This window comes from Sander vitreus, chromosome 23 (genome assembly GCF_031162955.1).
Source record: "Sander vitreus isolate 19-12246 chromosome 23, sanVit1, whole genome shotgun sequence".
Lineage (NCBI taxonomy): Eukaryota > Metazoa > Chordata > Actinopteri > Perciformes > Percidae > Sander > Sander vitreus.
This window is the reverse complement of record NC_135877.1, coordinates 12,279,150-12,304,990: the sequence shown is the minus strand read 5'-3', so window position 1 is coordinate 12,304,990 and position 25,841 is coordinate 12,279,150. Positions and strand designations below refer to the sequence as shown.

At 41.2% G+C, this 25,841-nt stretch overlaps 2 protein-coding genes across 3 annotated transcripts; one reads left to right on the top strand and one right to left on the bottom strand.

Moving 5' to 3' along the window:
• Positions 1-1,628: 1,628 nt before the first annotated feature.
• LOC144537707 (uncharacterized) lies at positions 1,629-18,755 on the bottom strand. Of its 2 annotated transcripts, none has more exons than XM_078281544.1 (24): positions 18,059-18,755; positions 16,368-16,570; positions 15,911-16,015; positions 15,683-15,778; positions 15,166-15,276; positions 14,216-14,339; positions 13,263-13,731; positions 12,489-12,556; positions 12,158-12,404; positions 11,807-11,985; positions 11,125-11,347; positions 10,875-11,020; positions 10,151-10,242; positions 9,139-9,296; positions 8,907-9,052; positions 7,462-7,714; positions 7,246-7,361; positions 6,925-7,156; positions 5,838-5,977; positions 5,073-5,322; positions 4,828-4,946; positions 3,813-4,065; positions 3,517-3,623; positions 1,629-2,364 (listed from the first exon to the last, which is right to left on the bottom strand). In XM_078281544.1, exons 1-24 carry the CDS (start codon positions 18,096-18,098, stop codon positions 2,357-2,359), a joined length of 3,885 nt encoding a protein of 1,294 aa, XP_078137670.1. In that variant the 5' UTR covers positions 18,099-18,755; the 3' UTR covers positions 1,629-2,356. The 2 variants fall into 2 exon arrangements, with proteins under 2 accessions (XP_078137670.1, XP_078137669.1); XM_078281543.1 differs by having other exon boundaries at positions 1,629-2,338.
• On the top strand, positions 18,751-25,328 carry LOC144537708 (uncharacterized). Its single transcript, XM_078281546.1, has 8 exons — positions 18,751-19,192; positions 19,779-19,981; positions 20,189-20,293; positions 20,538-20,633; positions 21,544-21,654; positions 22,246-22,363; positions 23,278-23,559; positions 23,785-25,328. Exons 1-8 carry the CDS (start codon positions 18,751-18,753, stop codon positions 24,120-24,122), a joined length of 1,695 nt encoding a protein of 564 aa, XP_078137672.1. The 3' UTR covers positions 24,123-25,328.
• Positions 25,329-25,841: the final 513 nt, after the last annotated feature.

Sequence of the window (25,841 nt, the reverse complement as noted above, 5' to 3'; positions counted from 1 at the left end):
CACAGTCATAAACCTACAGAGAATTATCACATGGTTTTAGAGCTTTAAAGTGAGTTTCAGATCATTGTTTAGCTGTCCAGCCCGAAACTTTCCTGTTTTTGGTTCACTCTCCGAAACAACTCCAAAAACCCACTGTACACTACCTGCTCAGCACCAAATGGCAGAGGACTAAGTTAGCAACTACCTGGTGAACCTAGCGGAGCATTGAGCAGCTAATGAGCCAGATATTTCCCTCAGGAATTGGTAGACCAAAAACACAGATAAAACGATAGTGAATATTGGTCGTACATTCACCACTTGAATCAAAACATGCGTAGATAATCAATGGTTTGCTTTATCAACTTAAAAAATGTCAATGCTGTGTTCACAACTTGTTTCCGCTGCCCGCAAGTGGCCAAAACAAAATCAGTTGTTGCAGGTTTAAGTAAAAATAGTAAACAATGTAAAACTACGCAATTGCAAGTTAAAGTCCTTATTTCAAATGTTTTACTTAAGGTAAGCTTTAGTGCCTAACTTTTTGATATTAATGGGCGTCCATTACATTTAAGACATTGCCAAATGAGTTGCTACAAAGCTATTTAAGACTATCAGCTCCACACAACTCTTTCAGTATTTCTCAGTATGGCTATGTTCAGAAGATTGTAGTGTCTGGTGACTTTTGCGCGCAGAAATGCAAGTGAAGATAATTACCTCTTCTGAAGAGTCCATCATGTTTTTTTTAATCCTCCGTGGCTACTAGCAACTGCGTGGGGAAGGGGTGGGGGCGCGTGCGCAATCACGTAAGGCTTGTATTATGTGGATGCGTCGACAGTGTTGTTGTCATTACTTAGAATTCCTCATGGAGGAGACAGAAACTGTGCACTATAGCCTGAAAGTGAGAGTAGTAACGTGTTGTAACAAAACATTCTTCAGAGGTTTTGCTGCTACAGCCTCACTTGGTCTGTTATAATTGGTGGCTTACAGTGGCTAATGGCAGCAACTGTAGATATTGCTGTAAAACCGATATTACTGAGTCAGTTTGCAGACTTAAGAGTCTGCATTACATGTGCTACTGTTACACTACATTGTGATATTCACATTTATCCCACAATTGTGGCTATGGGTTTAGGAAAAAGTAGTTTTAAATGACAGTCTCCAGAATGTTTATGTTTATATATACATTTTGTTAGTTGAGATGGAGGTAATTTTGAATATGTTATGTACTTTTGGGTCCTTTTTCGTATGATGTTATCACCATTTTTGTTTTTAGAGGATCATATGTATTAAATGTAAAAATTTAACCTGTAGTGAATCTAGTAATTACAGCTATAAATGTAGTGGAGTTAAAAGTATTTGTCCACAAGATATGTACAGTTATGTAATTGGCAGTTGAAATGTATCTTTCGCAAACCCCTCTGGAATAGTTTGGGTGGTGCCTCGATCAAGGGCACCTTGGCAGTGCCCAGGATGCGAACTGGCACCTCTCCAGCTGCCAGTCCACACACTATACTTGGCCCGTAACGGGGACTTGAACCGACCGCTACAGCTGCCCCTTTTTTGTTTCTATTATAGTTTAGTGTTCAGTCACAATCTTAAAGACTTGAGGATGAACTTTTCACGCAACAAAAAATAAAGACAAGAATCAATCATTTAAACATTTAAAGTTTCTTTTAATGGGTTTGACAAAACCTCGACATGTTTGTGGAAAAAATGTGCTTCAATAACGTTTGGAGTGTAACATATTTAGGGTAAATTGTAAAACTTTGTAATACATACGTAAACAATAATTTAAATAAATTAAATTCTGGACAAGATCAACTTATACCATGTAAAAAATAAGGATTAGCTTTATGAATTCAACTTTCACCACTTCAAACATTGTAAACAAAGTACAAAGACAAAACATTTAAGAAGTGAGACCTGAAGTAAGACAAAAAACAAATGTACGCTGTGGTTACAGTAATCGAGGCCTTGCGTGTATTTATTTTTGCATGTGCTTTGATTTACTCACTCTTAGTTCAAGTACAAAATAATTAAATACTAGCAAAAAAACATGTTTTCTAGACTCCCACCAGGTCAAGATCAGAGATTCATTTTTGTCCCTTGAGCCCTGAGCTTCCTGGTTTTAGTGACATGGCTCTATTGTAAATAACGGAAGGACACACACACACACACACACACACACACACACACACACACACACACACACACACACAACTACAGCCTGTGTGTTTGAAGAATGTAAAAGTACGTCATCTGTAAACAACTTTACACACAGCTGTTTGAGAGTCCTGGTTTTTTCCTGTCTTGCTGTTCCTCAGTCAATATGCAGCTGCTGCGTCCTCCTCGTGATTGGACTCTACGATGAGGGACAGTTTCAGTTCTCTGGATCAGACAAAGTCAATTTTAGATATTAAATTCTGAATAGGACTTACAAGCTACTAACATTCAAAAGGTTTCGATTGAAGCTTGTCTGCCATATTTTATGACGTCATCACCGTAAAAAAAAAAAAAAAAAATCATTGTACACAATCCTCAATTTGGTTATAAAAATGTTATTTATGGTGCCATTAGATTGCTGCTAGACTGCCCCGTTAATACAGGTGCGTACCTCTCTTTGTGTGCAGCAAGCGGGAGAGCAAACTAATTGTTTTCGAAAGGCTAAATGCAAACAAATATGTATTGAAATTTTGGGAATTTTAGAAATTACATTTAATCTTTTTTTCCAATACATTTTGACTTTTGGACTTTATAACGTTTTGGAGTTATTGGAAATGTTTGGATCACACAAGTCGGTAACAATTCTACCACTGGAATCTAATTCAACAAATAGTAATACTAATAATATTCTTTTTCTGCAATTGTGCAAAAACTGAGTTTAAACAGAAAGAATAGACATGCATTCAAATGTTGATTTAGAATTTTAAACGTTAAGAATGAAGCTTTAAACTATTCGGTACAGCCCTACAAGCTACTAGGAATTTAAATTAGTTGGTTTGGTAATGGAGTTAATGATCTTTGGATGACATTTTGAGAAATACACTCATTTGCTTTCTTGACGAGAATTAGATGAGAAGATCAATTTCTCCAGTTTGAATACTAACTGTGTAGCTGGAGCCAGCCGTCAGTTAGCTTAGCCTAAAACAGAGGGGAAACAGCTAGCCCACCTACCAGCACCTCTACATTTCACTAATTAACATGACATATCTCATTTGTTTAATCTGTACAAAAACTCAAATAACGTGTTAATTAGTGAGCGTTTAATGTTGTTGAAAATATAACATATCTGACATTATAAATAAAAATATATAATATAAACCCTCCTCAGAGTAGCTGTGAGATGACTTTTACCTTTTGAAAAAGGAATTAGACTGGAGATAATCGATGTATCTTCATGTTATTTACATGACAGAACATGAGACTGAGAATAAATATAAAGTAAATCTGTCATAGCTCACTGGTTACCACAAGCATTATCCAGTTGATATAGCCACTGCATGACACTAACATGATGGACAACAGTGAAGCAATTCTTACCTACGCCATCGGCTGTATCCTCGGCTAGGGGGTCGGAGTTTGTTACATACTTGCTGCCAAATATCTGCACCAACTGGTCAAAGAACTTGCATTCGTGTTTGTCTCCTCTGGAAACAGAAAATCAGAGCTTGTTATAAAGTGAAAAGTAGTGCCTCAAATGAATGTGTACAACAGCGCAGTGGAACGTTCTGCGGTTTGAAACATGCTGAGAGGATAAAACTGTAACTTGATGTTTAGACCTGCAGCATGATCTAACCACACCCCCCCACCCCCCAGCACTGAACAAAGGTGCTTACTTTCTGCCTTCTAAGAAGTGTCGGAAATTGGCCCTCAGCCTCTTTATTCTGGTCTGACACTGTTCAGGAGTGCGCATGTAGCCCTGGTTGGCCATGACCTCAGAGATCTGGATGAAGATGTGTTTGTTCTTGGTGCATCCCTTCAAGGTCTCCTGGATGGCCTCGCTCCCCCATATGTCCAGGAGGGCCTCGGTCTCCCCGTCGCTCCAGACCAGCTTCGAGCTGTCAGCCACCCACTGGGTACCCGAGGCATCTAACAGAGTGGAAGAAAATATTAAATCTTCACAATGTATAGCATAATTACTAATAATGAGAAAATGTATACAGTCAATTGTATAGATCTACCGTATTGGTAAAAAAACGTGTATTATCTTGGCATACAGATTAGTAAAAACATTAGATAGAATTAAAGATTTGCTCACATACATACACATATATATATATATATATATATATATTTGCTATCACTTTTCCTTCAACTTATTTACAGGACACAGGATAAGAAGCACATGTAAAAAAAAGAATGCGATAAAAAATGACTGACGTTTGGAATATAACGTGGAATATAAAAAAAGCTGACTACAACATAAATAAGAAGGGGGATTTTTACTGGATATTTCCCTCTAATTCAAGACAGTTATCGGAGATGGCTTCTACTATCAAAAGGATTTGTTTTTCGGCAGTAGAAGCTCTTATTTTGTAGTTTTTTTTAATATTGGGTCCTTTTCTTAACTTCTTCTGGTATATGTATATGAAACTGTATCTGTCATGTGTTTGAATTTGGTCCGGAACCTAATTTATTTTGTCTTATGTTCTGGTATAATTTAACTTTTCATTATAAAAACTAAATAAATGAAGCGAAGCCTGCCTCTTTCGCTGCCATATCGCTCACATGAGACCGCTGTCACTGCTGCTGCCACATTATTATGTATTCTAGTTAGATTGATCCAGTGTTTATGGCGTCCAATGGTGTCACTTCATATTTAGGAAGATGTGCATTTTCTGTACGTTTCACCTTTCGTTTGAGTGCAGTCATCCGGCTCATCTGTGACTGACGTGTCTGCGACGGAGCCGTCCACTTTCAGCTCCCTCCTGAAAATTTCATCCATCTCACTGAAGAATTTATATTCCTCCCTGAATTTTAAGGTGAAAAAACATGACAGTTATTAGCCAGAAACGCTAATCCCAAATGTTTTCCATGACAATTAAACATGAATGCGTTTGGAAGAAAAAGAATCAATAGTTTTTGTCATCACTGACTTTTCATGGAGGAATCCATGTTTAAGGCGCTTAATGCGGGTGTAGCACTGCTCAGAGGTCCTCATGAATCCCTCGTCACTCATCTTCTCAGAGATGTACTCAAACACGTGGCGGTTCTTCAGGCAGCCCCTCAGGGTGAGCTGGACGTTGTCTTCACCCCAGATCTCCAGAAGCGTGCGGGTCTCCTGGTCCGACCAGGGCGTCTTCTTGCTCAGGTCGGCCAGGAGGTGGCTGGCTGACGGCTGCTCGTCTGAGTGGAGGAACAACACATTTATTATTGGGTTTTAAAGCTATAGTGCCTACATTTCTGTCGTCCCCATGAGGAATTCTAAGTAATGACAACAAAACTGTCGGCACATCCACATGATACAAGCCTTCCGTGATCGCGCACCACCCACATCCCTCCTCCACACAGTTGCTAGTAGCCAAGGACACAGAGGATTAAAAAAACATGATGGACTTTTCAGAAGAGGTCATTATCTTTGCTCGATTTTCTGCGTGCGAAAGTCGCCGGACTACACAATTTTCTAAACATAGCCATACTGAGAAATACAGTTTTGTAGAGCTGACGTTGGAGCCGTCTTAATAAGCTTTGTATCGACTCATTTGGCAATGGCTTGAATGTAACGGACATTCATTAATATAAAATAGTTACCCACTAAAGCTTTAATTTTTTTAAATGTATACAATATCTGCACAATAACACGTTGTACACTTATGCAAAGGTGTGATGACACAAATTGATTTGCTCATATTTGAACCTACACATGTCAGGCTCCTTCAGGTCCATAAGGGTTTGCGAGGCGGTGTCAGCAGCAGTACTGTCCACATCAGCATACACAGAGTCCCCGAGCACCGGAGCCAGCAGGGTGAAGTATCGAAACACAGCGGGCCGTCCTCCACTTCTGCAAAACGAAAATCAAATGCAAGCTGGGAAACAGTGTGCTGGGGTGGAAATGGTGGCCTTAAAAAAGGTTTCAACTGCCATTTTTCTGAGGACCAACGGAGCTAATTTGTTTCACTAATATTTGAAACAATAATGTATTAAAAACAAACATTAATGTCTTACAGACCTCATATTATGCTAATTTTCAGGTTCATGCTTGTATTGTTGTTTGTATGTTTACATGTTTTACATTTCAAAAAACACCATATTTTTGTTGTACTGCACATTGCTGCAACCCCTCTTTTGTGTGTTGAGCTCTCTGTTTCTGCTACCGAGTGAGGCATCGCACTTCTATCCCATCTTTGTCGGGAGTCGCACATGCGCAGTAGCTAGCTAAGTCTAAGACTACTAGCCATTCAGAAGCAGAGTAGGGCAGGCCCTGACAAGCCTGCTAGCGTGATCCAAAGCAAACCCGCTTCAGCCGATAACCTCAACGTATTCGAACCCGAGTCTGATCCCGAAACACAGGCAGAACAACCCGACAAGCTTCGCAACCTAGACTGGAGCAAGACGTTTCAGAGTGGTAAGTTATTTAAATGTTAACAAATGAATCTTTCATACGTAACGTTTTAATTCTGCACTGTCTCCTGGACATGGCGATACAACTATCTGAACTCTTCGGGGCTCCACTCTAACTAGCTTGGTTTGACGGCGTGCCACACTAACTTTAGTTACAAAGTGACGCAAAGTCACGGAAGTAAAGACTGGACTACAATAGAGCTGTATCGACCAGTTCGTGAACAGTGTTTTCTGTGGGAGATGGTAACTCCCTTCAGGGTGGACTTTGGGCTTTTTTCACTTTGTAAACATGCACAAAAAAGATATATAACACAATAAAGGAAAGGGAAAAAGCCAAAAAGCATAATATGAGCCCTTTAAAAACAATCACTCAGACATCTTATTTACCTCCGGTTGTTGCAGTAACGCCTGTAACTCTTCTTCAACCTTTTGATCCGGGAGTGGCACTGCTCCGTCGTCCTCAAGTATCCCATGGCAGCCATTTTCTCCGATATGTCGGCGAATATGTGCCCGTTGCGGACACAGGTTTTCAGGCTGTCCTGCACGTCGTCTGCAGCCCACACCTCAACGAGAGCGACCGTCTCCTGTTCCGTCCATGCTGCGTTCACACCATCTGCACCTATTCCAGGTGGACGCGGCAGTTAGAAAGACTGACTGGATGTTGTGGGAACACAGTACTGTTGTGTGAATGAATGACGACGACTGTACCTGGATCCTGGTCTGCTTGCTCTTCTCTTTCGTCATACTCATCAATAGAAACTGCCTCATGTCCCAGTATTTGTTCCAGCTGGTGATAAAATCTATAATCTACTCTTCTTCCACACCTAGAAGGCGTGAAAAGACGTACATGTAAACCATTAGAGTCATACTGGATTATATTTGCAAACGGATAAAGAGGCGAACAGACAGAAAGATTGTTCTCACTTCTTCCTGTCGTAACACTGTCGGAAGTTGTTCCTCAGTGACTTGACTTTCCAGCGGCACTGCTCCGAGGTCTTCGAGTAGCCGAGAGTGCGCATTCTCTCCGAAATGTCGGCGTAAACGTGTCCGTTATGGACAAAACCCCTCAGTGCCCTCTGAACGTCTTCGTCGCCCCAGATCTCGATAAGCGCCAGGGTCTCTTCGTCGGACCACGAGCTAGGTGCTGCTTTTTCTGTTGACATGCTGATTTCTCCATCTTACAGTGGAAACACAGCACTTGTCACTGTCTGTACCAGTTCTGGTATGAATGCACAATTTTACAAGTAACAGCCAAGAACTTTTTGATTTGTCTTTGTAAAGCATAAAAATATACTGTAGTTGTTGCTATGATGATTCTTGTTTCTTCCTGCTCTTGAAAAATCGTACAGTACAGTTAGTGAGTTATTTTGAGTTGAGAATACATAAAAAGCAAGACTAGGTTTCTTTTGAAAGAAGGAATAATACAAATAATGTTCTCTTACAAATGTAAAGTTACACAAATGAGCAATAAAACAAACCTTTTTTTTTTAGCTTAAAACATTTTGGGGCTACAGCCTCTCTGGGTCTGGTATGAGCAGTAGCTTATGGTGGCTAATGTCAGCTAACTTTAGAGAGATCCTGCTGTGTAACAGTACTTCCGTTACGCTACGTTTTAGCATTTACCATTATGCCTGTAATTATCACGCATTCAGAACAAGTTTAACGCCCATACAGTAGTATTTATCACTCGGCATGTCTAAGTACAAATTCCATTTATAATTCAAAATGTTCACTATCAAATGCACATCAGCCCATAATTATGACTTGAGTTATATGTTGTATTGAAGCTTTTAAAGCCTAGTTCTCCTTCTCTGTATTTATACTTCAGCCCTTACATACAATACAGCACAAGCTTTAAAATGAAATGCTCGGTTTTGCACCTGACTAACCATATAGAAGCTCATTATGATAACTGTACACGTATTACATATTATATCTGAGTCCCTGAATGCATTTGGGGCTCGCCTCCATTTGATTTGAACTTTTATAACCATTATTCTATTGTACAAATTGAATTTCAATGTTAATGCACTAAATATAAAACATCACACCATTAATATGTGACACCTGAAGAATTGTAAAGTAGTAAGTAAAGTGAAGGCCAAGCACCCAAATAGTTCTGAGACACCAGAACAACCTCATAAGAGCGTGAATGCCATGCTAAAATCTTGCTAAAGCATGGTAGCGTACACATTTTCTGCGGGAAATGCTTTGCTAGTTTTTTGTACATTAACATTTGAAACACTACATATGTCCATACCACTGGTGTAAAACTGTACGAGTGTACCCACAGTCAACCAAAAAGTGTAATCTCGAGTAATGCTGCCCTACTATCCACAGCACGGAGTTGAGGAGGGGATTTTCTTTACCTGTCTCAGTCACTGATTCACCATTGGAGTCTTCTGATATTTCAATGGAGTCTGTTACCACGGTGGAAGATGTTGATGGCTGCTTGTCCAGGATTTGTTCCAGCAGATCATAGAATTTAAAGTCAACTCGGTCAGTCCCGGATGAGCTACAGGCGGTAAAGGGAGCTGTATTAACACACATGTCCTGCCAACGGCACAGTATACAAAATGAATATTCATGTGCAACGTTTACCTCATGTTTTCCTGACACTGCCGATAGTTGGCTTTCAGCCGCTTGATCCGGGTGTGGCACTGCTCTGCGCTGCGGGAGAAGCCGTTGGCGCCCAGTTTCTCTGATATTTCGGTGAAAATGTGACCGTTGTGTGGGTAGCGTCTCATGCTCTGCTGGACCTAAATGTAGGGGAAATTCTTAGTAAAAGTGGCATTTAAAAAAAAAACAATATTTAGAAATACATTTAACAATCAGACTGATGAGGATATCATGCACACGGATTGGATACATTTCTCTTTTGTTTTTTTAAAAACATGTTATTGTCTTTGTCGCCTCAGACTCAGCTATGACTGGAGTAGAGTGCGGACCGGGCCACATTTTTCTGTCCGAGCCCGGCCCGCATCTGACAGAGCAGTAACCGAACCTGACCCGGACCCGACAGGCATTAAGATATTTATGTCCGAGCCCGACCCGAGCCCAACACAGTTAAATCTAATTTTTTTCTCATAATAATGACACATGTACGTTTGTTTGTGTGGAAAGCCCGCTTTTATTAAGCAACTGTAGGAAGGCATTCGGAGAGTTCAACAGATCGGCGCACACGGGGCAACAAGCGCACGTTAACACAGGCGCGCACAAGAGGCCCAATCGCATTGCGCTGATGTGACCGAGCCCGACCCAAACCCGAACATCATTTCTAAATATCTGTCCGAACCCGGCCTGTCGGGTACCGTCGGGTCCCGTTGGGCTCGGGTCGGGTATCCATCCTGTAGACTGGAGGTCTTTGTGCTCCTGGAGCTCTCTGTTGCTAGAGACACTCAAAGAGTTTTACTTTGCTCTTGAACGGAAGAAAAAGCATCCTACATGACCTAAGGTTAAGATTAGACCTCTACATTGCTGCTCCATATCTAGGATTTCTTTTCCGCAATTCAAATAATGAAGGGATGGATGAAGTGAAGTGAGATAGCAGTTCCGCCTGATTATCCGGAAAGTTAAAGGCATAAACTATGTTCATTATAATATTGTCCCCTACCTGTGGGTCTCCCCAGATCTCCAGAAGGATGATGGTCTCTTTGTCCGACCAGGGGACTTTCCTCCTGTCTTCCTGAACGCCCACAGCAGACTCTGAAGAGACACAAACAGAAAAGAAAACACTTTATTTAATAACTTCGTTGAGTCAATTCTGCCATCATCTATTTATTGGTCACTTAAGTACTACCGTTGTTGATATTACATTTGACTATTTTGTTTTGTATTAGCCACACTACTCTCTGGTTGTACGTTTGTTCTGAATATCCCATGATGTTGAGCTGCAAAGTTTTGGAACAGTAAAGATGAATTTAAGTAGACAGTACATGCCATTAAAGTTCCATTGAATCATTAAAAGTGATGATTATAATTATAATGACAATCCATTTGGTGTTAAAATATTTTTGGTCTGATGACCTGACAATGTAGCATTTATCATCTAAAATATGTTTTGTTTTGCTTGACAGAATTATACTTGTTGAAGATTGCTACTGTTCTTTTCCTTTTGCCTTAACGACACACAACATAACAAAACAATTAATGAATAAAAACACATTAAAAACAAAACCCCACAAGGACCCCAAGAAGCCCCATTTAGAATGTGTTCAATGATGAAACAAACGGCCTCGCAAGATAGGTGGAGATCTCAACACCCCCCCATGTTGAACCCAAAGTTACGCCTTTGCTTCCCACGCCTGTCAATGTCAGTAGAGAACATTAGAGTTTACCGATAGTCTGATGGGAGACGGACGGGTCGTTGTCTTCAGGCTCCCCTGGGATTTCCTCCAGCTGCGGCGCTGAAAGGAAGTCCTTCACTAAAATGCTTCCCAGTTCGTGGTAAAACTTGCACTCAACTTGCTCCTGTCCCTTCAGGCTACATCAAGGGATAAGAAGAGAGCAGACATATACAATGAACAAAAATCGCAAAATGTTTCCTTTTTTTTTCTTCCTTCTCTTTCTTGCTGTGAGTATACATACTTGTTTTGGTAGCATTGCCTGAAATTTGATTTCAGCCTTTTCAGTCTTGTTTGGCACTGCTCTGGTGTTCGGGAGAAGCCCTGGGCGGCCATCTTGTTGGATATGATGGAGAAAATGTGTCCGGTTCTATGCATTCCTCTCAGCTCCTGTTGCATCTCGTCTTCACCCCACAAGTAGATGAGGGCCAACGTCTCAAAGTCGGTCCACGGAACACTTCTAGTGCCTTCCATAGAAATATAAAATCACATTGTTTCAAGTGTGATCATTTCACTGGAATTTGTCCTTTTAGCATAACCGTATATTATAGCTGTTTATCTTTGAGCTTTGGGAAGCACATATGGATATAAAGACAAAATAACAGATTTTAAATTTTTAATCAAATAAACTAAACTAGAGCTGCAACAATTAGTCAATTCATCGACAGAAAGGAACGACAAAAAAAAAAAATCATATTATTTCTTAATTCTAAGCAAAAATGCAGAACATTTTCTGGTTGCAGCTTCATAAATGTGAAGTTTTGATGCTTTTCTTTGTCATATTTGATAGTAAACTGATTCTATTTAAGGTTTGGACTGAACAATCATAAATACATGACTTTGGGCTGTGGGAAATAATAGCAGGCGTTTTTCACTTTTTTTCTGTTGCAGCTCTAAACCGTATGAAAAAAAAAGTGACTTTGTACCGATTTCCGGTCGGCTCGTATGGCCAAGAAACTGCAAGTCCTCCTCGCCGTCTGGGGACTCGTCGTCACCCATGACCTCTTCGACATCATAGGTGACCTCAGGAAGATTTGAGGGAGCGGAGGAGCCGAGCACCCGCTTCAGCTGCTCGTAAAATTTATACTCCAGCCTGGAGTTCCCTCTGGTGTTAGAAAAGGGAGAAAGGCAAACAGGCATTTTGCTTCAATTGCTCATTCCCCTTTTTGTTTCACAAATCATAGCTATGACATCTAAGCAGGGAAAGTCTGACCAATTGAAAGGATTGGACAGAAAGACGAGCAGAGAGAAAGCACAAAAGCTCATTTAACACCCACTTGTTTTTCTTGCGAAAGCATTTCTTCAGTCGTTTGATCCTGGTCTGGCACTGTTCCACCGTTCTCATGTAGCCTCTCTCTGCCATCTTCTGAGCGATCTGCGTGAATATGTGACGGTTTTTCAAGCAGCCCTTCAAAGCCCGCTGCACAGAGTCCTTCCCCCAGATGTCGAGCAGAGTGAGCGTCTCCTCGTCCGACCAGGGAACTTTTGTGTCCGTCACAACTGGGAAAGAACCTTCCTGAGTGTCTTAAATGAAACAAGGGAAGTTAGTCAAAGGCCGAGGCTTAGACTCGTATACCCACCCGTCCACTGTACATAAGCTGTACAAACCTGTATATTCTCCCCATATTGAGATTAGAGGGGATTCAGCTGAATTTTCATCATCCACTGACGAATCCCTGTAAAGGTGGAAAAACACTAAAAGGATCAGATTTGACAGATTTTCTCTAATCCTATCAAAGTGGTGTCTCTCACTTTGTGATTCCAAAAATGTGGATCTGAGCATAATTCAGCCACAAATGCCCAATGAAAAGAGATGGAAAGAATGAGAAGATTAAAATGACAAGAAGTATATGGGGGAACACACATGAACCGCGTCAGATATTCAATAAGACAGAGTCTACTTTGGCACAGCAGTGCTCTGAGCTAAATGCTAACATCAGCACCCTAACATGCTCACAATGACAATGCTAACATACTGATGTTAGTAGGTATAATGTTTACTTTGTTCGTGATCACAGTTTAGCATGTTGGCATGCTAACATTTGCTAAATAGCTCGAAACACAAAGTACAGCTGAGGCTGATGGGAATGTTTTAGTTGTGCAGGTTTTGTGCAGAGACCAAAGTATTGTAACTGTAACTGTACCAAATCATTTGTGCCAATCCATGAAATGGTTGTTGAGATATTTCAATCTAAGGTAGTGGACTAACAGAACGACACTGCCATCTTTAGAGCCGTGCTGCTAATGTGGATGAAAAGCAAATGGAACCACGAGTGATGAAAATAAAACAAAAGTGATGCCTGCCCAATAAACCAATAGGAAACCCCACTGCCATGTCTTTGTGTTTAAAAAAAACAAAAAAAACATTTTTGGTTATCGTACAGGTAAGCGGTCGCCTCCAAAGGCTGCTTTGTGGGAATGTCTACGCCTCCGCTCAGCTTCCTCTTCCTGAGAACCCGTCCTCCTCGCAAGCTTTGGCTGTTGTCGTTGGCTGCTGAATTTATGTCTGCAGTCTCAGACGTAGTGAGGTCTATGGTTTCATCACATGGTCGGGCACTAACTGAGCTTTGCACTGTCCTCTCCTGTGAAACGTTCCCGCCTCTAACCTGCAGCTGCCAGCCGCCCGAGTCTCTTGTCTCATTTAGTCTTTGTCTAACTGTCTCAGAGGTCCTCCTGCTCGCCCTCTCCAGGCTGCTTGTGTTGAAGGGAGCGTCGAGACGTCCTTTGTGCTCTAGAGGGTTTGAATCTTTGAGAGCAGGTGAGCAAGAGGTGGTGTTGATGACAGGTTTGGTCCCAGGAGGCAGAGACAGGGAGGAGAGGATGCAGTCATCCATCGGTAATAATCTAGGATCTACAATAAGGAACAAATATGGTTAATTAGACCCCGGCTTGGTTCAAACATAAATCAACTGACAAGAAAAGCTGTTGAATTTAGCAAAATGCAAAGACTATAAACAATATACAAACAATGACTGGTTGTTCTCAGTGCATCTTCGTATTCTCTTTGAAACCTTTGAAAAGTAATACTTTCTTAGTTTTCTCTGCAGCGTGATGAAACAACCTACAGTAAATAATCTTTGCTTAGGGAGCCGCTTATATTTAGGAAGTATTGGAAATTAAGTTACAACAATACATTAAAGGCTAAATCCTCAGCATTTTGTCCAATGAGGTCTGGGTATTTCCAAAATGTTGCAGAAGACAAACTTTTCACAGAATGTTCTTTCAAACGGCAGTTATATCACTTTCTGTTTCAGAGTTGACTGTTCATTTTGTTGACTTACTCTCTACAATGTTACAGTATACAATTACAGTGCACGACCGTTGGCCAACAGTACCTTTCTCTTCAAAATAACCGAGGTTTCTGTGGTGTTCAAGTACAGCCTTCATGTCCTCTGGCGGGAAAAAGGATTGTAAACAGTCGTCGAGGAATGACGGAGCGTCTCCGAGCAAAGCTGCCAACTGAGAAAACAGATCAGGTTACTAGCTTTAGTATTCCTGCATTCATTTATCATTATACTGCCAAATGACTCACAGCGAGTTCAAAATGAAAAATAAATTCAATTGATGAAGGTTTATGCGTTTTCCTTGACATACATACATCACTTTGTGTTCCTATAAACTTGTGTTACTGCCAGGAAAAGGAGGAGTGCCACATTAGAACCTCTTGCAGCGCTGTGGATCCACATAACAAATAGTGTGATGGCCTAATGAGCATTATTTTACGTTATAGTATGTAACTGCTACTAATCTGACTTTGTTATTTTGCTACTCCACCACTGCTTGGTAGAGAAAAGAGAAAGAATGAAGCAGTCCACTGAGACACTGTGTTATTGCACCTGTACCCAGTTAACCCTCGTCTATATCTGTCTCTGGGTCAGTGGTGCAGACAGATGAGCCCCTGCACTGAGCCCGAGTGCCACAGATAGCCAAAAAAATAAATAAATAAGCGGTTCAGTTTGGAATAATGACAGAGCAATTATCCTGGTGATACTTCGGTGTGTAGCATTTGGTTTATTCTGATGGGGGAATAAAAGGCAGAGGCAAAATAAGTAGTGCAGACCTCCCACAGGGCCACACCGGGCCTGACAGCCTCCCTCAGGTAGCTTCACATCAACACTGCAGAGGGCAGGTAACAAAATAGGGATATGACCCGTTACATAAGCGTGAATGTTAGCAGCAGTGTGGCTATGGAAGGCCTTGATGGTATCACTACAGAAAAAGGTCATTGTAATATGTAATTGGCTAATAATGCAGGCCAAGCTAGAGTTTAAAAGCAACATGGCACCTGTGTGAAGTCTGGAACTGGCAGCAGCTCCTTCAGTCTTGATATGAACTCCCACACCAGCATCTCAAGTGCAGCATCATACTTCGAGCCAAAATATACAGGGAAGATTTCCTGCAAGAGAGAGAGACACAGACAGACAGACAGACAGACAGACAGACAGACACACAGACACACTTTAAGGATGGGTTATTGTAGGAAACTGGCATCACCCGAAGAGATAATCAGATTGGAGAAAACCATTTGACTGAATAGTGAAATGTCTTGTACTGTTTTTTTCTACCTGATGAACTGATGGTACAGCATGTAATAGAGTATATGATGCAGTAAAGTCAGCCTGATTACTGACGGATGTTCTGTTTGTATGTTGTATTTATGGTAGCATTCAGAATATTTATTTAGTTCATAGAAACAAATTGGTATTAGGATCCACAACAGATTATTTTCATTGCATTATGAAATATCCCCACCCATCTAAAAAGGAAAGTAAAACACAATTAAGGAGTGAGTGCTGTCTCACCTGAAAAAAATATTTTCTTTCTGAGGGATCCTCCAGTAATGAATGCACCAACTCCACAAAGTTCACCTCAGATTCCTCCACCTGGTTTATGGTTAGCTGTTATAAACACACACAAATTCAAGAAAACAACAGTGTGCTCTTGAAATTAAGTCATGAGACTCAATCAATCATAACTGACCCAGTAAACTTCCACACCGTAAAGTGTGTTGCGAGCGACAGTTTACTTACATGGTGATCCTTGGCAGTGCTGACAGGGGCTTTAATTCTGTCCAAATGTGGCTGAATGGTCTGCATGTCCATTGGGTGCTCACCTCGACACATCTCCAGAACCAGCTACACACGCACACACATGCACGCACACACACACACACACACACACACACACACACACACACACACACACACACACAGTTCTCTGTACTGTTAAACTGTGTTTAACTTGTTCTTCAGTGTTTGACCTGTTGCTACTCTGCCAACATGATTTATAGGGGATGGAATAAACACAGACATAACTGAGAGAGAATACCCACATCACTTATAATCTACTCATTAGCTAGGCCTACTGTTGACAGATTTGAAATGTGTTCTTCAACTTTTACGTTTACGTTTTGTTAACATGAGACAAATATCTAAAATAAGTACAAGCGTTACCTCAGTATAAATTAACGGTTATCATATTACTGACCCTGGCCCTGAGTCCCAGGATGAGCTGAGCCCTCTGACTGTAGCTCATCAGCTCTGGGACCAGTTCTGTCACCATGGTAACAAACTCCTCCAGCATCCCGTAGTGGTCCACAAGTCCCTGCTGCACTACTTGCCACACTGCGGCTGATAAAAGCTGCAAGGGCGGGGCCAGGAGGCGAAGATAGTGGACTGGAAGATCATTACCTGAAGTGGAGGAAGAGAAGAAAAGTGAAAACCAAAAATGTATCAACATTTCATGTCCACTGACAATAAAAACCCTTTTGACCCAGCCTGTTAGAGAGGATTACTGTGCATCAACAGGCAACAGTGAATGTTTCAAATGACCCAATACCTGATAGAAAGCAAGAGCAGGAGTAAACAACCCAATACAGGTAACCCAATAACCAGGTAACATGAAACACCTGCACAAGTTTCTATTGGTTGCATTACAGTTTTATGGTTCATATTCCTTATCACAGGTCTTTTCACAATCAGTTGAGGAAACATGCCAATGTGTTAGGCAATATGACAATATAAATGTATCTATTCTATGATTTTGCCACACCATCTATAGCTTATTTATAGAAAATTAGCCATATTGGATTTGAATATAACTTTTGAATCAGTGTAATTAAGTGCTTTTATTAGGTAATGGCAATAACAGACATGATCATCTGGTTATTTTATGTATTAACAATCTCTCAAATATTTTATAAATGAAACTCCATCTGCTAAATAAGATTGTGTGATAAGATCAAAAGCCCCAAAAAGCTACTGAACCGAAATTTGATTACAATATCACAAAATAAAAATTGCATTTAGTTCGCCCACCTCTACTTGTGAAAGGGAAATATTTCAATGTGACACACTAAAACAAATACAACAAAATATTAATTTCGGTGGTCTTCACATAAAGGGTGATGGCTACATAATGTGGCTTCTCTCAAATGCAGTAATGGGTTTTCAGATTTGTTCTACGATTATTATGCTGCGGCCGAAGGAATTACAAATATCCGCTGTATAGCACATGTACAGTATTGCTGTCAAAAAATTGTCCAGTTTGTCTGGGAAGAGACAGGTGCATTCTTTTTATCAAATAAGCTGCATTTTGTTGTTCAGACAAGGAAACCTGATCCAAAGCCTACTTAAGAAAGTGCAAAACACCAGTGACAGTTGACTCATACATTACATATAATTCATCAACACTTCAACAAGCAACGTGTCAACAACATCCACCTGACACTTTACATGCTGGCCAAGTGCACACTATGCATGAGTGAACTTGATTTATAGTGGCAAAATGCCCTGAAATAATGACCTGACAGCGCTGCTCTCAGGTGCGCTGACAACAGCATCCATCAAAACAAACTCTTATCTTGTTAAATGCTGTACAACTGAGCAGCCTATTGCATTTCTGATGTAGGAAGCTATAGTTAAAAACTATTCCAGTCAATACTAAAAGCAAACTATTCCAGCAGATCAATGAGCCTCTGGTGGGGTGATGGATATAAGGCATCACTTGAGATGCTAGAGTGATAAGCTCAATGTGGATCAAGTAGGTCCATATAGAAACACTGCAGGGATATCATACAGAATATAAGCAGTTAATTTAAGGTCACTGTCAACTCACTGATGACAACACAGAGATCAGTGATCATTATTAAACGTGATTTTTACTTCCATTACACGCACCTCGACTGCTTCCACTTTCAGCTCCCCGTTTTATTTCCATTTAGAAGCAGACAGAAAAAAAACGAGCAGATGTCCCCCTCGGGTTGTAGCGATCAGAAAAAGCAAATATTAGAAAGCCTAATAATTCGGCTAATTTCTAATTCATAAAACATTAATCGCCGATTGCCCACCAACAAAAGCGCGAGCGCAATTTTGCAGGAAGCATTGACAGGCTCTTGTTTTTAAATCTCGCTTTGGGAGGCGAGACAGAACAAAGGTTTCTGGTCTCATCCGCCTCAGTCCAGATCCCGGCAAGCCCTCTTTCCGGGTTGGCTGACGAAGACCGGATCAACCAGGCAATGCAGACTTTACAACACTAGAAGGCGCAATTGGCTTTCCATTTTATATTAACAGGCCACAAAAAGAAGCCTGAAAAAAGTCCAGCGTCTAGCTTTTCTTATACTTATAATGTACGTTACTTATTTAAGAGACATTACACATAACGTCAGTAACCTTCCCAAAGTTCTTAGTAGTTTTGCTTGGCCGCGGTAGAGCAAAATCTGGCCGAAATGTAAAAATATATCCAATAGCAACTGAATGCAGCCGCAGCGGCCACTGTTATGATTGGGTCGTGGTCGCGGTGTACAAGAAACGCCCACTTTTTCTTCTTCTCTTTATAAAGTCTCGCATACTCTGGTACAGTAGGTGGCGGCATGCACCAACGTCGGTTTGTAGTACACCATGAAAAAAAACAGAAGAAGCAAAACAAAATGGATGCTAGTTTTGAAAAGGAGTTGTGCGAGGAGGTCCGCCGTTACCCACAGTTATATGACTCGTCTAAGTACAGAGGCCACCAAACGACGTCGAACGCCTGGCGACAAATCGCTCAAACGCTTGGGAGAAGTGAACTAGCCTGCCGTCAAAAGTGGAAATGTCTGCGAGACAGATATGTTAAGGCCAAGAAAAAGCTAAAAGGCGGGAGCTGCAAAGCAGGCCGAAGTGCCACTGCCTACATTATTTCCATGTTAGATTGGCTCTCTGGCTTCATCAATCGTCGTTCCACAGAGGCGACGCGGAACGTCAATTGTAGTATGCCAGGGCCTATGCAATGCGCGCCACCGATAAAAGCGCGCAGCTCTCCGTGGAACGCGCAAAGTATGTCCGAGTCTGAAGAAAGGAACCCAACAATAAAAAGTATACTATGCACTAGTTGACAAGTAAATTATCTTTTATATACATTGTCTTCTAAATAAAAGTAATGGATTACAGCTGTCCGTCATACTTACAGTCTGAAAGAACCATTCATCTGTAGCCTATGGACATTCTTGTATGTGGACAAACATGAATATGTTGCTGTTTTGAGAATAATTTGAGTCAAATCACCAAATATTTTCAGTTTCCAGCTTCTCAGATTTTGGACTGTTATGGGACAAAAATACAGAAACAGTTTGAAGTTTCCAGGAAATTGCAATGGCCATATTTCACTATTTTCTGACATGTATTGGCTTAACGAATAATATAATCATTTTGAAAATAAGGTTTAATCAACGATAAAAAATAATTTATTGTTGCCCTAACATATTCACTGTAATTATTGTAATGGGTGCCCCTTATTTCAGAGCAGGGTGTTGTTCAATGTGTCGAGAGATGGAACATAATATTATTGTGCATATAGTATGTAGGTTTTGAGACTGGTTAATAACTGATGTTTATCTGTTTCTCTGCATACATCTACTGTTAGATCCTCATCTCCCTCTGTCATCCGTGCGCCTCCTGGTTCCTCCACTGAGGTTGATGTCAGCCTGTATGTGGCAGGTAGCCCAGGAGCGGAATGTAGACCAGTATGACAAACTGGCCGAATTCATCATGTTGGTGACAGAGATGGTCCCAGAGCTTCTGAACTACAAACAGAAGACTCAGCTGATCCTGGGACTGAGAGCTCGGGTTAGTGAATGGAGGTATTATTGAGACTATTTGTGGGCGTCTTTTACTGTTCTTTTATTATTAAGCAGTCAAAGTGGAGTCAAGAAATGAAATCCATTTTATTTCTATGGGTGGTCCTCTCAAGGCCTAAGTAAATGCATCCATTGTCTAGTTGTCAAAGTATTATTTTGAAAGTTAAGCATGATGTTTTGATTTTGTGTTTTTCAGCTCATCCTTGAATTATTAAAGACGATGGATGAGGTTGACTGTAAAGCTATCCAGGATCATCTTAACAGTTTCCAACAGACGACAACAAACCTCAAGCATGAAGAGGTGGGTAATGCTGATGACAGGATGTTTTACATGAAGACACAATGTCTCAGTAGCTTTAGATGTCAAACAGATCTTTCTGCCAGAGGACAGACAATAGTCTTTAGGTTTTGCTACTTACCTTGAAATAGTTATTTTTTTACTATCCGATGCAGACATTTATAAGCTTTTATAAGTAGGAGAGACATTTAATTGTAAAACTGATAATGAATGCATGTAAATAAACTTTACCTGGGCTTTATGACAGGACCCAGATGGAGAGGTGGACACTTCAAAGTCAGCATTTGTGGAGCTGGTTCAAACATTGCTTGAAGACCAATCTAAAAAAGAGAATTTTTTCAAGGTGAGTTTTACTAAACATAAGTTTTTAAAGGTGCTCTAAGTGATGTCACGCATTTTTTAGGTTACGACATTTTTTGTCACATACAGCAAACATCTCCTCACTATCTGCGAGCTGCCTGTCCCCTGAACACACTGTAGACTGTCTCTGTAGACAGCCCAGGCTCCACAAACGGCAACAAAAACAAACTGCGCCAACCTGCACCACGAACCATAACAAACAGTGTTCCAGCCAATAACCGACAAGAAGGAGTTGGTTGAGCTATCACCGCAGCAGCGTTAGCACGTAGGCTAAGTCCACAATGCGCGTTCATGACGCAACCAACTCCTTATTGTCGCTCCTACGGCGTCGTGAGCCTTTCAGAGTTCTGCGTCGGGGTTGCTTTGCATCGCGGTGCATTTCACCGCCATAACGCTAGGGGGTGATAAGTCTGAGGTTATTTGCGAGGTGTCTGCCAGCCAGTTTAAGTTATGTTAGCAAGCAAACTTTAGCACAACTGCCCACAAAGTACTGCTTCCTGGCAAAGTGCTAATTTCAAAACGTTACTGACATATAAACAAACGGATAACCCCGTCATTGTAACCAAAATATAAGAGTTTATTTGCAAAGCTTTTGTCAGTGAACTAGCATGTTGCTACTCCCCACAGTCGGCTGCTTGAAACACCGACTATCGACACACAGGACGAGTTGACCAATCACAGTCCTTGCGGTCTGCGTCACCTCGACGCAAAGTTACACATTTTTGGAGGTGCGTGTCGAGCTATGGCGGAGGGCTCGGAGGGGGGTTCGCGGCGACGCAGAGGGATCTGCGGGGGTACACCTTCCATTCGACGCAGAAGCATAAATCAGCCTTTAGGAGTTCATCTTCTTCATAATTCATACATGATTTTTATATATATTTTTCCTGTCTTAGGAGGTCTTCTCAGTACAGTATGGAGCATGTTTTGATACAGCGCTGCAGATTCAGGTGTGGGAGTTCTTCCAGCGACTGGAAGAGTTCCTCCCAGTTCCACGTTTTTCACAGGTAGGCAGCAGGGTGAAGATAAACTGACCTTCCATCCACTGGTTCCCTAAATGCTGGCTGGTGATTTATGTCTAAGGGGCTTTTCACACTTGAAAGTCTGAACCAAGGTTCATGTTTTTGTTACATGTATACATTTGATCCAGGTAGTTTTGGTTTCACATTGTAAATATGCAAGCACACTAAAGACCTTTTACACTAGAAATGAGCCGGACCATGGTTGTTTGATCCAGACCGATACCACTTCTTTTTGTCGGAACTAGGTATGGCTGTTTGGTCTGGACGGTGGTAGTGGGTGGTGTTTTCACACCTGTAATTTTGGTTTGTATTAAACTGAAAAGTCCAAATATCCGGATCAAATGAGGTAGGTGTGAAAACACCCTAAGTCAGCCATCGTGTAGTAATGGCTTGTAGAGTAAAAATGTTTCAGAATCACAGAAGTGCAGGGGCCAAAATGGCTTTTTGTTAGCATCACTTTAGAATTCTTACACAATCACATATAACACAGATTATAAATGTCAATCCACATAGCAAAGGATGATCTTGGAAGAAGGAGCAGCAGTTTGTGTTTAAAATCCACTTCTTCTTTTCCAGGTGTGCTCCATGTTTGACATTTCTTCCCTTGACGAGGAGTTTGAGCAGTTTCTCTCTGACCCTGAGGATCTGAAGAGGATTTTGCAGCACCAACAGGAGCGGCAAAAGTTGACTAAAAGTACGACTCAGTTAACTTAGTATTCTATTCCTCTGAATTACAGTCATGGTGTACTGAAAAACCCCTTTTTCACGGTTTCATTAGAATGGGATTTTGCCAATCCCCACTCACCATTTTATACCCAACTATTAATCTATTGCAATTAAAAGGACAATTCTGGCGCAAAATGAACCTAGGGGTTAATAACATACGTGCACAGAGTCAACTGTTCTCTGGGATATGTTTTCATGCTAATCAAATGTGTCTCTAGCTTGAAACAAGGTAGCGCAAACCGGTGATTAGCTTCTAACGCTACCTTTCGGGGCAGAGGGTAAATCGCTATTTCTACACCACTAACAAGGCTCAAAATAGCATGTAGCACATGTAAACCAAAGCATTGAGAACTTTGTAAGTGTACAGACAGTTAATTAAAAACAGATTACGGTGTTCGTGGTTCGACTGGTCATGACTGGAATGTTTTCCAAGATGGCGCCCGCATGTATACATGAACGGTCTTTATAATCTCATTTTAATAAACTGTCTGTACACTTACAAAGTTCTCAGTGCTTCGGTTTACATAAAGGTAGGGCTGCAACTAACGATTATTTTAATAATCGATTAATCTGTCGATTATTTTTTCGATTAATCGATGAATTGGATAAAAAAAACAAAAACGGCATTAATTTACATCAACTCAATACATACTTACATACATACTTGTTGTTTTACTTGTGTGTTACTAGTTGTGTATAGGTAAGTAACCCAAAGAGCAGATACAGACCACACACACACACACACACACACACACACACACACACAGTTTTGTATTTAAGTTGCAGTCATCTCCATTTCCTCTGGTTCTGTTAGTGCTGCATTCCTGCCTGACAAATAGCACCACTCTGGTGCCTTTAACATGAATGTTATCTGTTTCTCAGGTGAATTCACCTTCATGTCAGACACCATCCTCTCCACGCTCGCCTCTAAACAGACTTCAGCGGCATCTGAAGATCAGGATCAAATAATGAGAAGAAATCAAGAGAAGTCAGAACAGACAACAGTGAAGCAAGAAAACAGCTGGAGAGCAGAAGATGTTTGTGAGGATGATGAAGAGACTGACAACAGCTCCAGTGAACCAAACTGTGGGCTGCCTGAGTACGGGCTGTCACCCCTCACTTCTTCTCCACGTTCAGAAGAAGCTGCCGAGCCAGGTGATGGAGGTGAGCATCTCTTTCATCGTAGCCGATATTTAAAAAAATATTCTTACGTAAGTGTTTGATTATACTGATGTGTTTTATTGAATCATTATGACAAGAGCAACATAACTCAGCTAAAGATTGTGAAGATCCCCTGTAAGTTTAAAGATGAGCTTGGTTATTTTGCTCCTCTGCATGTAGATTCTGTTGAGTGACTATATCACTAATTCTCTTGTTTCCTGTTGGCAGAAACAGCTGTTGAAGCCACCACCCAGACACCCAGATGTTCAGTGGATAAAGTGAAGGAATGTCTGGATCTGAGGAGAAACGAGAAGCCATCAGAGGAGAGCAGGATCCAGTCCTTAACAGGAGGCAGAGCCAATGTCTGTCTTCCATTCAGCGAGGACTCCATAAGAGCCAATGAAAACACACTGGAGTGTGGCAAGACTCTTGTCGTAGCATCTCCTTCCACCTTGAAACAACATCCCCTTGTTCACACTTCTGCACGACCATTCAAGTGCACTCAGTGTAGCAAGACATACAAAAAGGCGCTATCACCTGAAAGACCATTTACTTACTCACTCTAAATGGCCAGTCCGGTCCTTTGCTTGCAGCCTTTGTGAGAAGAGATTTAGTTCTCAATCTTTACTTAAAGTTCATCTGCGTCGTCACAGCGGAGAGAGGCCATTTGGCTGCTCGTACTGCGACAAGAGGTTCTTGACAAAGTCAGTGTTGAAGTCCCATGTGCGCATTCACACGGGTGAGCGGCCGTATGCCTGTACTTTTTGTGGCAAGAGATTCACACAGCCATATCCGCTGGCTGTTCACCTTAGGATGCATAAGAAAGAGAAGCCGTACCTGTGCAGCACATGTGGTATGTCTTTTCGTAGCTCTGGGGCCTTGCTGGTCCACACACGCATGCACACAGGGGAGCGGCCGAGTCAATGTGACATCTGTGGAAAAGGTTTTACCACAGCTATTCATTTGACACAACATCGGAGAACTCACACAGGAGAGAGGCCGTATTCTTGCTCACAATGTGACAAATCGTTCCACTGTCAATCAGGACTGAAGAGACACATGAGGACACACACGGGATATAAACCTTACCAGTGTTTAACATGTCACAAGACTTTTTCTCAAAAATCCAACATGAGGGTACACCTCAAGGTCCATAAAAACATCTAATATACTGTCGTGATTTTAGAGTTTAGAGCCTGGTTTATTTTACGCCAGGATGTGCTGTTTTGATGCATTTTCATGTCAGTAAATCACCAACATGTATGTATTTTAATATATGTAAATATGGACATAATATTACAAATATTACACGTGTGGTATAATGTGTACATAATTGGGTATTCACCCCTCCCACTAATGCACCGAGAGTATCCGGGGTAGGTGGTCAGTAGTAACAGAGTGAACCAAAGTCTGATAAACACACATCTGCAGGATCAACTGGGACTCTGTGGAGAACCAACTTTCCATTAGGGAGGTCCTTCAAAGCATTTCTACTCGGCCCTGTCTGCAGTCTTTTGTCATAGAACTGAGGGACCATTCCATTCCACTTAAAATGGCAAGAATTGCATTCAATTTCTTAAGCAGAATTTAAGAGACTTGCTTATATGACAAGGAGCCTTGAAACTTTTCTGCAGTTGAAGGTCCTTGCTGTTAAAGACACTTCTTATCCTGTGTTCAGCCAAACATACTTAAACTATCAAAAGTACATTATTAGTTGTTATTCAAAAGGGGCCTTTTCAAAGTGTACTGTAAATAAATGATTCTATTTGACATAAAATCAAGATCATTCCTTTCTAGAGGAAAATTGTAATTTCTTTGAAAATATGTTTACAGCACCTGTCAGGAGCCGTCTTGCTAGTTTTACAATTTTCTGTGTGTGTGTTGTTATTTTTGACAAAAATGTAAGCAACTTCTTGCCAGGATCTGTGCTTTCCATTCTCTTCAAGTCAGCAAAAGGCAAAACGAGATGTTAACTTTTGATTAGTCTGCAGATGGACACGTGACAGTTATAACTGCAATGCTTAGAAGTGCCACAAGGTGGTGCCTACCTTTGTTATTATTGTGATGCACTAGTGTGAAGACGTGCTGCAGCAGTGTTCTCTCCTCTACGGTGGCCAACAGGGGGCAAACACCCCGCAACTTAAGAAAACACACCCAAATAGACCAAACACAAGCAAATTAAGAAAACAACTTCATTAATTTGACAACACATGCGCAGCATTCAGCAAACGCGCTGCAAATACACACAACACAACCAAATAGATAAACGCGCTGCAAATATGAAA